The 16,166-nt window shown below is 44.1% G+C and overlaps 1 protein-coding gene across 5 annotated transcripts in view; it reads right to left on the bottom strand.

Moving 5' to 3' along the window:
• rhbdl1 (rhomboid, veinlet-like 1 (Drosophila)) overlaps positions 1–13,973 on the bottom strand; it is a 48,128-nt gene extending 34,155 nt beyond the window's left edge. The window contains exons 1-2 of one of the 5 annotated variants that reach the window (XM_069691488.1): positions 13,849–13,973; positions 1,637–1,795 (exon numbers count right to left, since the gene is read on the bottom strand). In XM_069691488.1, coding sequence (XP_069547589.1) covers positions 1,637–1,702 — 66 coding nt within the window. In that variant the 5' untranslated portion in view covers positions 1,703–1,795; positions 13,849–13,973. The other 4 variants (XM_069691485.1, XM_069691484.1, XM_069691487.1 and 1 more) reach the window with 4 other exon arrangements.
• Between the last annotated feature and the right edge of the window lie 2,193 nt (positions 13,974–16,166).

Here is a 16,166-nt window from a genome sequence, read left to right on the forward strand (position 1 = left end):
GCTCACGCATCACCTGCTGCACGATGGGGGGGCCAGACTCGCATCAACATTCAAATATCCTCTAAATTACTCAGCAAATCTGTACCGGTGGTGCTCGTGTATGAATGAGAGTCTGTCTGCGTTTTGGGGGGAGGGAGGGGGAGAGTAGGTGGCTGCATTAATTCATCATTAACTTCTCGAAAGTGTTTCTATATATGTAAATAGCATGCATCTGCAGAACAGCGCCAGTGTGTTCTATACACATTTACGTGTGTCTGTCAGACAAATCTTTAAAATCAGACCTGGGGTTCGATATACGTGACTCAGATTACTGCCTGCTACCACCAATGCTGGGCTAATCGAAGGCAATTTGCATTTGGCTGATGGGCAATTTTGCTGATGCTGTTGGAGGCGAGACAGAGGTGGGTTTTTTTGGTTGTTTTTTTTCCCGCTGAACATAGGCTCACAAGGAAAAGAGAAGAGAATGAAAGAAAAGGAAATGAGATCTGACTGTTGGGGGGTGGCGGAGGAGGGTGATATTGCATAGCTTGAAGAAGGGAGGATTGAGATGAGAATGCGTTGAAATGAGGTGGATCAAAAAAATAAATAAAACACTTCAAGAATGATGGAGAAAGAGAGCTGTATACTTGTAAGAAGGATGGCTGACGTCAGGGAGAGGCTGCGCTGTGGGAGCAGCACCTCTACAGTTATTTCTCTGTCGTGGCAGAGACCTCAGAAATGGGATGGACTCCAAATCGAGTGGCCTCATGTGGCCTTCATTAAAAAAACCATGGGTAACACAACACAGGGAGAGAGAAAGAGATAAGAGAAAAGCACAGAGACAAATACATAGAAAGAGAAAGCAAGTAAAGGGGGGGGGGAGATGAGCTTAAGGAAGTGAAAAACACGCCAGGAATTGCATTGCGCTGAATTAATCACGGTGCTTACACCCGTGTGGTGCCAGGAGCCAAAGGCAGGTGCTCGTCTCGGTGCTCGCAGAGGATCAAGCCTTTCAACATAGAAAGCTCAACGTGAATTTCTAACAGGAACACAATGGTAAACACAGATAGGGAGAAGAAAAAGGGATTGAATAAAACGAAGAGGAAGAGAAGGAAGAGCCTGACCTCACATTCAGAGCGGTGACAAAAGACGAAAGCTGCCTCAGAGCAAAAATATCTGTGGCTGGGGTTAAGCGAGTATACTAGTACGAGGACTGTCCTCACATCAGAATGTAAAACATTCTTGCCAGTGGAAAATATGCAATAGTTCAAAGTGACCAGGGAGGTGTTTTGTATGCAGCCACTTAAATTTTTTTTCAGCGTATAATTGCCTTTGAATATACGAGTTACAATAAATAAAATCTATTGCTTTAATACGGTGCTCTGTCAGCTCGGTGTGGGCGTTTTCTCGTACTTGCTGTGTGCGGCTTGCGAGGTTAAGTGTCTGGATTTACCGACACATTAACGGGAGAGATTGATCCTTCTTTTGCAGGACAACGACCTGAACGGTCGAGTCAATTTTTGCTACTGCAGACCTCGCCGGTTCTGTCTGAATCAATTCTGCAACCTTTCTGAAAATCCAACAAAGAAAAAAAAAAAGAAAAAGAAAAAAAATGGCCGGGAAAATATGTGTCCGTGAGATGTCTCGTGCGACTCACCAGCTCGATGAGCTCCTGGTAGCACACCTGTCCCTCTTCATTGCTCTGGACGAGGGCTAACAACATGTCCAGTTTGGATGGGTCCAGCTGCAGCTCATGGTGCTCCACCAAGCTGGTGAAGTTCTCCACTGCGATGAAACCGGTGTTCTCTGGGTCCAGCTGGAAAAAAAGAAAAACAGCCCACTCTTAGACATTTTGTGATAAATTCTGCTTGATAACAGGTGCATTGCACTGCGATGCGTTCTGATTCTTTAATAAGCAGCGCTGCAGAGATGAAGTGTCACTTTGCCCTGAGGGGGAATGCATCAGTGACGGGCAACTGAGATGTATAAACACACACAATAGTCATGAAGACAAATGAGATCTGTAGGGCTTACAGCATGAGCTCAGACAGTGATGCTGGTATTGATTATGATGCCTTTAAAATAATTAGACCTGCCTTAAGAAAAAGGCCTCGTTCAACCTCCTAAAAGGAGCAAGTGTGTCGAAACCAAGCGGCAACAGTTGACGTAGGGAGCAGTGACAGAAAACAGGTGGGCACGTCGGTCTACTACACAGTGAACTGCAGCTTCCCTGAAAAAAAAAAAAAAAAAAAAAATCCTTCGGCATTAAATGAGGTGGATTTTTCAGTCTTTGTTTCGGAGTGGATGCCTCATTTGACTGCGCGAGTCCGTCCTCGGTCACATTTGCAGCCTCGCAGTCAGTGTGGTTTTTATAATCACCACTCACTCGCTGAGACCCACAGCCCCGTGGGTTATTACTGCTGATGCCTGTATGCTACTTCTCGTAATTGATTCAAGCGGGAGAGTGTCATAAAAAGGGCTGAGTGCAGTTGTCTAAAATAGCACCAGGTTAAAAATGGCTTGTAAAGTATAGGGTGTGTCTACGCTTGGTTTATGTCATGTGGGTTTTTTTTTTTCGAGTGACAGCTTCACATACATATTACTCAATTTTTCTCTCTACTTTCTCCTCTTAAATGCGATTGAATTGCTCTCCAATGGAGCGTTAATTTCTCATGCCAGCTCTCCTTAGTGAATCTGACTGTGTTTGCGAAAATGTGCCCGAGGACAAACCGAAGCAGTACAAAGGGACCACATGGGAAGAGTCCTTGCTGCTTATCATTTGACTGTTTCCTGAATGCTAACACAGCCTCATTAGGTTTTGGATAGTAAACCAACAGCCTCTCGTTGCCCTGGGGAGGAAGTGAGCTTTCAGATGTTGCGTCAGTGTGTAGTCAGTCATGCTGGATCATCGTTGCCCGTGTCCTGTTGTCCATGAGAACATTCCCCCTGTCTGGGCTGCCCACCTTAGTGTGGACGCGGTCTGCTCCAACACGGTGAGACAAAGATGTTACAACGGCTGCATGAGGAGGACGGCATTAAACTCTGCCGCACCGTGTCGGTCTCTACCGCAGGAGGCTCAGGGCTTAAAGCTTCACTGCTCGGCGAAAGGAGCAAAGAAGATCAATCAGAGTGGTGTGAGTGCGTTTGTGTGTCTGCGTCTGGGCATGTTTACTATATGCGCTTTGCTTCTCCCTGCACAGTTGCCAGTGGTTTTCACAGTCGTTTAGTTAGACACAGACATTCCTTTTTAATTCCATTGAATCAGCTTTTTCACTCCCCCAAAACATTTCTGTCTTTATTCAGCTGGGGGAGCACAGCGGAGGCAGAAACTAATGGGTTAGTTTTGATGATGCTTGACTCCGAATGAGTGTCTTCCCACTGCTAGTTCATGGAGTGAATGGATTTTGTTAGGTTTACAATACTCTATGTGCACTAACACAACTCTCACCAGCAGAAACAATATCCGATAAACAGTATTAACAAAGATTCTGCACACACTCAGCCTTGCAGACTTCACTTACTTTACAGAAAACACTTTGCAGTGTTTGACAGAGGACTGTTTACACATCACAGGCAGAATATCTCCTTCTTGGTCATTGTACCTCAGACTGTAATCTCAACACTGGGCTCCTGGTCGGCTCAACTTGATAGCCATCAATCTCAAGGCACCCCGAAACATACGTGAAACCAAATTTGCGGACAAAAATGAAACAAGATGGGAAAAGAAAAACAGGGCCGTGTCTATTTTTAGATAATCCCCATAACTCTGTATTCCATGGATGTTTGTTAAAACATGGCCCCATTCTTTCTTTAAGGAGAGAGCAAAAGCGTGCACATATCTCCAGTGTTTGTGATGTGTTAGTGTACCAGGATGACATGTGGGGAATATAGGGGGAGAGAGGAAAAAAAAGACGACAGCAGAGAGGTAAGAGGTGGAAAATGGGAGAGGGAGGTGGGTGGTTGGTGGGTTGATGAAATAAGAGAAAATGAAAAATGACAAAATTAAAGGAGAAGGAGGAGAAGGTATGAAACAAAAGGAGAGAAGAACAGAGACAGCCAGAGAGGATACAGATATGAAAGTAAGACGCATAAAGAATAAAAATGCCTCACCGCTGTTGTGTGTGCGTCTGCCTAACCCAGCGGTCTGGCAGTGACTCCGCTTCTTCTCTTTCCTATAAGAGGGCTGTGACACACTCCAGTGCTCGGCATCCACTTGCCACAGAGGAGAGATAGATCAGATTCTAATGTGCTCCTGGCTCAGCCCGGGCTGACAGGGGGAACAGAGAGCCACACTGGGGACGTCTGATTACTGTCAGCCTCCATATGTCAGCACATCACTACACTACACATACAGCGGCAGAGACACCGAGGCGCATTGTATGTGGCTGTGCACATTTACACAAACCGAGTGTTGACGCTGAGCTGTCATACGGCACAGACACTACTCCCTCCGTCGTCTGACCTTATTCAGGAAGAACGTTACACGGGGGAGACCGTCTGCCGAGGATACAAGGAGGTGGAGGATTGGTTCTTGTAGCCAATTAGGGCTATCAATTACCGACATGAGGTACACTGAGATGAAAGAGTGCTGGGAAGTAGAGGCTGTTTTTTTTCCCCCTTGCCTTGGACAGGCTGGTGACGTGCACAAACAGGAGAGGGGCGGCAGGGAAACGAAGAAAAGAAAGGGTTGAAAGAAGGAGGGAAAAAGCCCAGAAAGGGAAGCAGTTATTGAAGCGATCCAACACTGGTGAGGGCGACACTTTGACAAGCTGCATGCATTGCCATGGTTACCAGTCGCCTGCGTGTCATCCCTTTTCTTGCATTGCACCCCCCCCTTTTTTTTTCTCCCCCCCGACATATTGGCATTCGGGAGGCAAAAGGGAAAGACACAAAAGGGAGGAAAGAGAGAGACAGACAACGAGAGAAGGGAAGGATACAGATGCCTGGGAGGGAAAGAATGTGTTTTTTTTAATGCAGATGGATGGAAAGAAACCAATGAGATAAGACTGGGGCGGTAATAAAACCACATCAGGGTTTAGCTGTAAAAGGGAGGCGGAGGGGTGAGATTATGGATGGAAGGTGGACGTGTCAAGGCAGCGGGGGCAACCGAACTTGGCTGGCTCAAAAGCAAGTGGGAGGAGATGGACAAGACACAGGATGGAAATGTATACATGTGTACGAGGAGTGGGATGCTTACTGCAGGGGAGTGATCTCGGTGTCAACCCTCGGGAACCTCTATTACCATCAGCGCAGTGATTCTGACTGAGCCTCAGCCAACGACTGAGTTATCAGTCTGTTCCACAGGGGCTCGAGAGCGAACCCTCCGGCCCAGGGACGCCCGCAAACCCCAGCCATGATAAAAACACTGCCAGCGGACTGAAACCCAGACGCTTCTATCATCCAACATGCAGAAGACATGACACGGAGGATGACGATTACCTCCGTATGTGGCACTAATGGAAGTGTGGCTAAAACTGTAGTCCCATCATAAAAGGGCAGAAAGCATACAGGCTGGTTGCTACTTGCAGGCATCCTCTTTAAATGTTGGCAAACACAAGACGGTAGAATTTAAACCGTTTTGTAGGTTTCCGTTACTCTGCTAAAGATAACCTAACCCATTCTCATCCAAGAGCGTCAGATACTGTCATTCTACCTTTGGCTTCTCAGACATATGGACAAGCTTCCTAAGGTTTAGGCACCAAGAACCACCAAATGTGATATGGTTGCAATTTGGTCAGTAAAAGACCGTGGCTGGGGTTTAAATATGTCATTTTACGCAAGTAATGTTGTGCATGCAACAAAAGTCACTTCCCGTACAGTACGTTAAATATGTTACGTACTGTAAGTTATTCACTTTACGATTCACATGGACTCGTGACTTTCTGATGGAATCCAACACCGGTCTCCTGGGTGAAAGTCCTGTGTTTGTTCCATCCAACCATCCTGAACTCTCCATGCGGACTTTGTCACTCATTCTACTCCATCACATGACCTCCTTCTTTAACCCGGGTGACCACTCTGCCAACGACAAAAGGCACCTGCTGTGTCTCACTGACGCAAACAGCTTGGACAAAACAGCAGTATTTCATGCCCTGGGATAAGAACTCGCTGGGTAATGTTATTATACCTGAATCATATGGTTGATTAACCAATTCCTTGATCATCAAAATATTAATCAGGAACACTTTTCATGACTAATATTTTATGTTATCAGAAGAAATGATTTAAAAAAAACAAACAAAAAAAACACCACCTGCAGCTTCTTTACGCCAAAATATTTTTCGCTTTTTTTTTCCCCCTTGAATTTCTTGAATTTTATGCGATTGATCAGATGAACCAAGCAATATGAAGATGTCACCTTGAGCCCCAGGAAACTGTGATGGACATCCTTCACTATTTTCTGAAATTATATAGCCTTAACAACCAAGAAAATGAGTAAGTAGCTCTAAATCTTTAAACCAGGATCTACCTTCTATAGTGCTTACACCCGCTTACACTCCAGCTGTCTTGAGGTCATCCATGTTTGCACACACCTCTGTAATAATAACCACCTGCCCAGATATAATGAAATTAAAACATTTTGGTCTATATACGTTATGTAAGCAAATAGGTTAATCAAATTAAAATCAATTACTCACAACATAATGCAGTAGGTTCACCACAAACTGGAAAGGTATAAGCAGAAGCGCTACCATAACTCACGTAATCCTTTTTCATGACATAAATAATTTAAGAAGAAATATAATAAGGCCGTGAAAGGTTGATGCTAGCTGACAAATAAACAGTATTTATCCTTTGGAAGATGGTGATTACATGAACTCCACCAGACAGGAATGCAGCACCGGAATGGTTCCAAGGTCCAGTCTCAGTGTGAACCCTGTGGCACCGAGCCAATACTACAGACTACTTTTGGTCTCTGTGCACAAGACTGTCAAGCTTGAATAGGGATGTGTATCTGCAGAGAGCAGTGGCATTTACAGGGCACAGCATATTTGCATAGCATCAGATAAATGCCTCTGAATTGTCTCTGCTGGCCTCGGGATGCACTGCTGGTATTATCGCATGTTCTGCTATCACTGCATTTAAACTTTTTCCACTGTGATGTGACAGTCCTAAGATCCAGAAGATCCCCCCTCCACCTCTCTCTCTCCTCAAGTGGACACCACTTCAGAGAATCATCAAAGCAACGTTCCATGATGCAAACAATCATGTGACCCCACTTCTTGGTGTTTAAACACAGAACAAACAGCCAGAGGCGTCTTCAAACGCAGACGAGTGCAAATAAGTATCCAAAAATGCTGAAAGGGGGACGTGTATAAGAGCCTTACTCTCTCGACTTGACAGAATGTCAGAATACTATGCATGACCCCAGGTCTTTATGGGCAAGATATGAATAAGCCAGATAAGAAGTCAATGGCACAGAGGGAGATATTCACCAACGAATGACCGCACACTTTACTGGCTGACCATCAACTTGGCTTTATCAGCGGCACTGCAATATAGAAAGCGCATCAGAGGAGCCGTGTTTTTGTGCGTGCATGTGCGTGCTCTGATGATGAGCATACTGTATGTGTGAGCCTGCACAGGCCAGAAATAGCCTGAGCTCAGCATTGCAACCTCCAGCAGACAAAGACTAATAAACTCACTCATCTTGCGTTCTTCTCTTCCCCTGCCGCATTTTCATGTGGTTCAGCATGACAGGCTTGCATTATCCTCTCTCCTTTAGGCCTGCAGTGCTCCTGCTATGTCCTTGGAAGGCTAAACATCTCATACTGGTTTGGGAAAACTTCAGGAAACTGCAAAGCATTCAAGTTTAGTGGCTTTAACAAGTTATGGATGTTTCAACGAAGGAACTCGGTAGCTGAATGGTAGCTGAATCCCCCCCAAAAAAGGAAATGCCAAACCAGTGATATATATATATATATATATATATATATAAAAAAGGTTCAAAAAAGGGTGCAAGACTATGAAAAACAAAGCAGTGACAGCGACTGAGTAATCCTTTACCTTTACAGATGACTACACTTACAATGCCCTTAAGCACAGCACTTGACCTCCAGGTGCTCTTGTGGATTTGCTCAGAGGCTGGCGGGATGCGGTGGTCGTTGTGGGAAGCCCCCCCAGTCAATGTGACAGCATAAATATGGAGAGCAGAGCTGCGACAACACGAGGCAAAACATTTTCCTGGATAAAGATGAGGAAAAAAAAAAAGTGCCCGCTGTTTAGGCGGGCAGCGGACTTTGTTGAAAAACAAGCTTGCCTGTTCACAGTCCAAAAGCTGTTGGCAGTTTTCTCTTCATTCTAGTTTAATTAGGGAGACCTTTTCCAAATCAAAGGCCGCCGCATGGAGTCCCAAAGGTGGAAAAAGCCTGTCGTCAGCCAGTGTGAGTGATGTGGTCCAGACTTGAGCTTAATGGAACTCTGGCTTGCTCAATTGAGGCCTTACAAACTGTCTAGATGAACATACTGGCCCACACAAAATAAACCCGACAATCAATAAAACGAAAATCTGTTTACAATCTAAAAATACTTGCTTCATCTCCAGTAAAAGGACCTGCTATGTCCAAAATGGATATCAGCGTCTTTGATGCTGCTTTAAAATGTATCTATGAAGGAATATGTATCGTTGCGGTATCTCTCAGTTATTAATAAAGTGCTTATACAGTAAATGACTCTCGGGTGCGACCACAGAGCATCTTCTCGCTCAGCCCACTCAGGGTTCCTCCATAAAAACACACACACACACACACACATTCATGAAAAGGAAGCTGCCGCACGTGATCACAGACACACGCACACACATATCTGCATCCTCTCGAGTCTGTTGATCAATGTGTTGCTGATGGGCCACTAGTGACCCCAAAACCCTGCAGCAGACAATCGATTTATCCCTCTTGGACAAAAAATGATTGCCCGATATATCTGTCAATCAGCCCAAACCCCAAAAGGCCAGGTTGTCATCAAAACCAGAAAACACGAGCTAAAATTTAAAAAAAAAAAACATCCAATAGAGCTGCAGATACATACACACACTTTTATCAACAAGAAGCACTACCCAAATATACACACGCTTTTGTTTTGGTGGAATCTGCCCTCAAAAATTCATTCTGGTTTGTTCATTTCGGAGATGGCAGACTGGAGTTTAATATGATTGGAGAGTAAAAATGGCAGTTTGGCAAGAGGACTGTAAGAAACCAGATGTCAAGAGGACCATTTTTCACTGGTCTTAATATGGTCACCAGCACTTGGCAATAACCTTCAACAACAAGGCTGAAAAAAGACAGGGAAGTTTAAAGCCAAAAAGGAGCTTCTGATATAAAGGAAAGAGACGCAACCTGGACTCCACAGTAACTGCCTTGATGCTTGAGCCTCAGAAATAAAAGGCTGAGATGATGATATTGGGCGTGTGGTCAGAAGAGAAAAAACAAGTTAAATCCCAACAACAACAACAACAACAAAAAAGATAGACAAACACATCCATGCACATACAGCATTATGGCTGGCTGCCAACGTTAATGCAGCAGCTATAATGGACCAATAAGTTAATTTTCACTTGGAGAATACAGCAATCAATTCATCTATACATCCATTTGTACAGCATTTCCAGCCATTTGCACACGCATCCCTACCATTATCCCTTCCATGATGGCGCCCCTCCTGCTGTGGCTCATGATGATCTGACCTCACATTCTTGGGGGGCCAACACGGCTCCATGATGCTCGCATCTGTCCTGTTTGTCTCATGGTCTCGTTTCGCCAGTGCAAACAGTCCCTGCTATCAATTCTAACATCAGCTCTCACCCCAGCCTCCACGTCTCTGTCCCTGGATAGACGGCGAGGTGACCAGGAGCCTGTAACCATAGAAACCTCTGCCGCTGCACGCTCTCGCTTGCTTACCTGCTCTTGTATGAGCTGAAACAGGGAGCTTCTATCCATATACTGGCCAGAGAGGTGAGAGGAGCCGCCGAGGACAAGGGCATAAGGAGGAGCAAGAGAGGAGTGGTGGTGGTTGTTGGTAAGATGGGAAAAGGTAGAGGGGGATTTGGTTTGGTTGCAGCTGGTGCCTAAATTGTAGCGTCAGGCCGCTTCGTTGCTGCTGTGTCCCCCCCCCCGATGCTGATGGAGAAAGCCTGCCGGGCTTGGTCCCTGGTTTTCCTTGCTGATGGTGTCGCTGGAGTAATAACCGGTGCCGAGTGTGCGTCGGTGGTGCAAACGGGTTGTGACTCTGCTCTGTGCCAGTGCAGCGTGGCGGTAAACCCAGCTTCAGCAGACGACAGGCAGGCACGCAGGCAAGGCAGATCCAGCAGCTTTCATTCACTCTCCTCCTCCTCCTCCTCGCTCTCCTCTATCCCATTGCACTGACTGCTACCTCGCTCTCTCTCGTCCCTCTCCTCATACACACACTGCGCCGCCTGCATACCAATGAGGCAGGGGAGGGAGGTGGCCTCTCTCTTCCAATTGCAGATGGGGAAGGAGTGGTCAGGGGCTGCGGCTCCTCTCCTCACTACAAGTAAGGCGTCTCAGGGAGGGAGCGGAGGATGGGTTCCACTGCGGCTTTGCGCTTACTACTTGGCACAGACCCCCACACACACACACACACACACACACACACACACACACACACACACACACACACACACACACACACACACACACACACACACACACACGTCTGGCCTGTTACTGACAGCACAGACAGGCATCCACGCACAAACCCACACACTGTAAACAAGACAAAAGCTACTAATACACAGGCATATGGTAAAATCCTAACCGTGGTACAATTGTGATATTTGTAGCGTTGCACAAGACATGATGAATGGCACGGGAAAAACAATACAAACCCACGGATGATATCGATGCCACTGCTGGCCCCCGAAGAGAACTAGACTGCTGTGCAGCCCTTCGTCGTGCTAATAATAAGCACTGGCACATTAGCACATTGTACGGCTGCACTGATCAAACACACTCCCACCGCCAACACACATGCAACAAACATCAAATTTGATTTAGACGGTTTAAAATGGCTCATTGATCCTTCAATGAGCTCTAAGTGTAAATACCACAACAACAATAACACAAGACCAGAACAAGTAATACCAGAACAAAGGCTTATTTTATGTTAATCTGATGCATAATAAAGAACACGGCATTCATAGAGCAGAACAAGAGGCTCAGAACATACAAATGATGGAAAGTGAACTTGTTACTGTTCACGTGGGCGGCTGACTTTCTTGAGATCCCTTTTTACAAATGTTTTCTTTATGTACAAATCCGCAGTAACCCCTCCTCCTCAGGACAACAGCGATAAGGGAGAGGGCACAAGCAACAAGGGGACGTAAATCTCAACTCATAAAACAAGAAAGCGAAACGGTCTTGGATGCTCCGTAGCTGAGGCTGAGATTGTGGCCGAGGATGTTGGCAGGGTTGTGACCTGGTGACGCCTCCAGCTAACAGATCACGGTTGAAGCCGTGATGTTTCTTGTCTTCTGCGCTGTTGTAACTCAGCTTCAGGCTCTGTAACTGAAAGTGCCTCCGCCTGTTTATATACCATGATTACACCAGATGTTTGAACCTTCTTGCTGACTTGATGGCTTTAATGTGAGAAAAAGTTAAAAAAAAGATATCTGGACCTGCTCATTACAGCCATGTCTCCTGTGCTTTATTGGGTCAGATGGAAGCTGTTGACGATATGAAGTGACGAGTAACTGCTGTATCTATCCTAATGGGCCTAGGCCACCTTGAACATGGCATGGCTCCCAGTCTTTCCCTTTGTCATCTTTCATTACACCGATGTGACACACTCTTGTTTAAAAATAAAAAATAAAAAAAGTAACAGTGACCCTGAGTCTATAGAAACGACAGCATTTCCTACTCTGCGTGGAAAGACTGAAGTCACTCCATGTGCTTCTTTGTTCAACTGCTAATCAATGTTGAGAATTAATTTGCCTCCAATACTCTGCAGTTGTGAGCATGAATAATACAAATCTAATTATGAGGTCACTGCTGGAGGATTTTCAAACTGCAAGTGAGACAGATTGAAAGAACAGCCAAAATGAAACTGGATTCAACTGTTGCCTTGGTAACCTCAAATGACTTCCATCAAATTATGATAGGCAAGTACCATGAACTAAAAAAAAAATACAATACAATAGAAAAATAAAGCAGAAATCCCTCTTAAGAAAAACACCCAGGCTCCAACATATGTTCACATCAGTCTACATAATCTTTCTTAAAAAGACAACCAGTACAACATAGAGGTTTATGCAACACTATTCAATCGCACAATGAAAATAAACAATTGGCCTCGATGGAACAAAATAGTACTAGATAGAGTTGAGCAACATTCCCAAATGTATGAATAAGATGCCAACTAGGCTCACAGCCCCACACCAAGAGTCACGCCATTATCATTGTTTCCATTACACTGCCACCAAGTGACATTACACAGACGACTGACAGAGCGAGATAACCCTCCCGTGAAATGCTGTCTCTGCGGCCTGAAGCATCCCCGACTGAATGGCCTCGCTTGAGCCTGACTAAACCCTTCATGTTCTATTCACCTCCGGTGGATGGATGCGGAAGGCAACCCGGGCAGCCTGCTCCTCTTTAACAAGGCCTGAGAGCAGCAGACAAACACGGGTCCAGACTCTGCGAGAGCGCGAGGGAGAGAATAACAAGGCCTTTCAGGGAGGGAGAAACACATTAATTAGACTGCCAGTCTGCACTCTTCCTCGCAAGCTTAATGATCTCCAGGTCCATAAGGCAGGTGTTTGTGAGGATGGTTGACTTTCTGTCAGTCAAACTTTGCTAAGAGGGAGCCATGATGCCCTAAAGATTTTAATTCAGTGTGGCTTAATTGTACACAGGCTAAACAAGCGTTTTAGCATGAAGTGTAGATGCACGTCAATTTCTACAGCAGGACTCCACCCTATGGACACCAAACAGGATCAAGTTTAAACAGGGATAAAAACACTGTTTCTCTCTAACAGTCTTACCTTGTTTATCTTATGAAAACGTCTTTTAAATCTCTGTTTAGTCTGTTTTAAAACTAGATGAATTTCAGCCCTGCTGCTCAGTCTCGAGACTTTCAGGTACCTCCTACAAAATAAGGCTCAGCGGTGGATTTCATTTGGATTGTTACAGCAATATCAGTTTCTACACAGAAAAGAGATTGCACCGGGCTGCACAATGCAACATCTGGAAGGTATAAAATTTGAAACGGTCTGCTTCAGAGGAAATTCGTTTTTAAGTCCAAATTACCCTTTTAATATTTGATCACAATTATAATTGAAATAGTCTAAATCTAGATCTGTACATTTTCTAGCATTTGAATTTCCACTGATTTCTTTTAAATTAGATTATTGAAGTATTATTTCACCACAATAAGTTACAATAAGTGAAAGTTCAGTTTCATTACCAAATTTCCTTTTTCTTCAGTGTCGAATGTGGATCCATGAAAGGAGCCAATAGTTGTCATCATTATAAGACTTATTCTGTTAAATTTTGAAAAATGTATGGCAGCCAAGACTACAGTAGAAAAGTATAGAAGTTGAGGATCCTTTGAAATGTTCTCTTTTTTTGTTGAAGTGCAAATTATGATTTGTGTGATCTTGGTTATCTTTGAAGTTTTGAAAGTGTCTATAAACCCAGATGGGCTGGTTACCATTTTGTGCAAGACCCTTAAATAACCTCATCAATCAATCAAAATCTTTGCACGGTCAGTCATAAATGTACTGAAATTGCATCCAGCTACTAGATACACGTTGAACCTTTGGTTATCTTGTACAACACCCCGGCCAGACTCACTGAATTATCCATTGTGGGAGGAAGAAAACTTGTGCAACAGAAAGTAATAACAAGAACTTACCTCATGAACTCTTAAACTGGTTGTTGAGGTGGACCGGTGGGACAGAATCACATCAGAACTTGAGGATGTCTCTGTGAGGACATCCAGGTAAGGTGGAGAGCTGTCTGGAGGATGCTGGGAAACATTTCTGCCATTTACCATCCTGGAAAAACGGCAGCAGAAAGTTTGTAAGATTCATTTCTGAATGTTGAAGACTGCAGCTACTCTAAAATACAATTAACCCTCAGCATGCTGTCAATGTGCCGGATCACAGCATTACAGTGATGCTCCATTTTTCTCTTTGTTGACCTAATCTTTTATCATTTGAGAAGACAAGTTGTTTTGGGGCCTTTCTTGAACCTGTCAGCCTCCACTAATCATGAGAAGTAAAATAGATGGTGCTTCACACTCGAGCCTCTGAATGTCAAGCAGTAGTCATTGTGCAATAGAGGGAATCACCCCGCGTGATGAAAAATGGCAGAAAAATGAATCAGGTCACTGAATGACACAGTTTTAATCCAAACTGCTCCACTTAGAAGATCTCTTGGGGCCATAAAATGGAAGAGGCGAGAAAGAGGAAGGAGGCTGAAATTAGAATGAATTAAGAGGAGAAAGGGTGGAAAGCAAAGGGGGAGTAATGTATTGCAAATTCTATGAATCCTGACAACTCTGATTTTTTTAAGGGGCAACTATTTCAGCTCCATCTGTACAACATTCACATCTGATACAGGACTAATCTGTCAAACATCAATTGCTATTTTTGACATTACTGTGTTACTGTGCCACTATTGTGTTGAACACAGATCTTCTGATGATACTGTAGTTTGGGACCAACAGGGTAAGGCTGAAGTGTAGAGAGACCTCTGGTGTTTAAATCTGCAGTTACACCACCTGAATGAGAGCTCATCACCCATGTGCTTCCATGCAAGACCATGTTTACGATACAGAATACAGTGCCGTGCTTAAAACACTTTAGATGTTTAGATTCATCACGGCAATTTCATTTAATAGACGAGTATTTGGCCACAAAGTCATAAAGAGGTATCTTCCGTGACAATAACAAGGTGTTAAGAGATGGTATAGCCCCCGCAAACCCCTGATCTCAACATCACTGATGGAAGACAAAGGGTTGTCACCACAAATATTGATTTCTGTTCACCACACTGTGTATGAAATAACTGAATCAAAGCTACTCATGCCACTATTTTTGAAAGCATCCTATTTTGTGCTGCTTCCCCTTTTAATACCATCTGGTATGAACATAAACGTTTCACACAATTATACATCCTCAATTTCTGTAGCAGTGCTAATTATATTCCTGACAAAGTCAAAGCCTATGTGGATGGCAAGTGACACAATTAATCACTTGTCTTTAAGCTGCTACTCCCCCCTGCTGGTGAAATCAGATCACATCAGAAGTCAACAGCACCCTACTACAGGCAAACTACAGAGCTCTTGAAAACTGTAGGCAAAAAATATAAAACGCACATGAAATATATATATAAAAAACAACTAAAATCACCATTTGTAAGTAGTTTTTATTGTGACATTTTAAAAATAATCAAAACAGTAGAAGAGATTAAACCCTCCCTATAACATGGCCAGATGGGTTCCAAAGATTCAGGCATGTTTTAGATGCAATTTTTAAAACAAAACAAAAATCACAATTAAAATGACGTCTACACATACTAGATGGCTCTTATCCAATGGCTGCCTGTTGCAGCTTGTGTTACTCTTGTACACTACCTAAGTCCCTGTGTCTTAAAGGGGCAAGGGTTAAAGTCAGGATTAGGGCTAAATGTAGCATTCTTCAAGAGCAAAGTATCAGTTCCAAATCAGACGTGGTAGCAGCTTATAGCCAATATGTCAAGTTGAAAAGAAAAGTAAGAGCTGCTCTGATTTTAGTTTTATTACTAATAAGAGCGTAATAACTTTAGTTTAATGAAAAAAAAAATGCCTGACGACTGCTTGATTACGTTTCAATGGGGCACTTCTGTTAAAAAAAAAAAAAAAAAGAAAGAAAGAAGAGAAAACATGTTTCAACTGTCAACTCACAATACCTCACAACAGCTGATGTTAGAGTCATCTCTGCTGGTCTGACTGACAGCTCACAGGTGCTCTGACAGTCTGTGTCCAGTGAGAGGCTTGTCATGTCAGAGCTGCTTTGACAGCTGACATTGTGGAAATAGTTACCTGCTCTACATACTGAGATGAGGCAGCGTAACACCGGCGAGACATTCACAAAGAACGCCTTGCTGTGGGGCAAACTGACGGACCTCTGTTGACTCGCTTGTGCAGCACTTGGCCGCTGACACCTGCTCAGACATCCAAGTGTTGAA

The sequence above is a fragment of the Brachyistius frenatus genome, unplaced genomic scaffold (assembly GCF_029030835.1).
Source record: "Brachyistius frenatus isolate BFR_SWC_R1_liver_20210118 unplaced genomic scaffold, ASM2903083v1 Contig_11, whole genome shotgun sequence".
Classification (NCBI taxonomy): domain Eukaryota; kingdom Metazoa; phylum Chordata; class Actinopteri; family Embiotocidae; genus Brachyistius; species Brachyistius frenatus.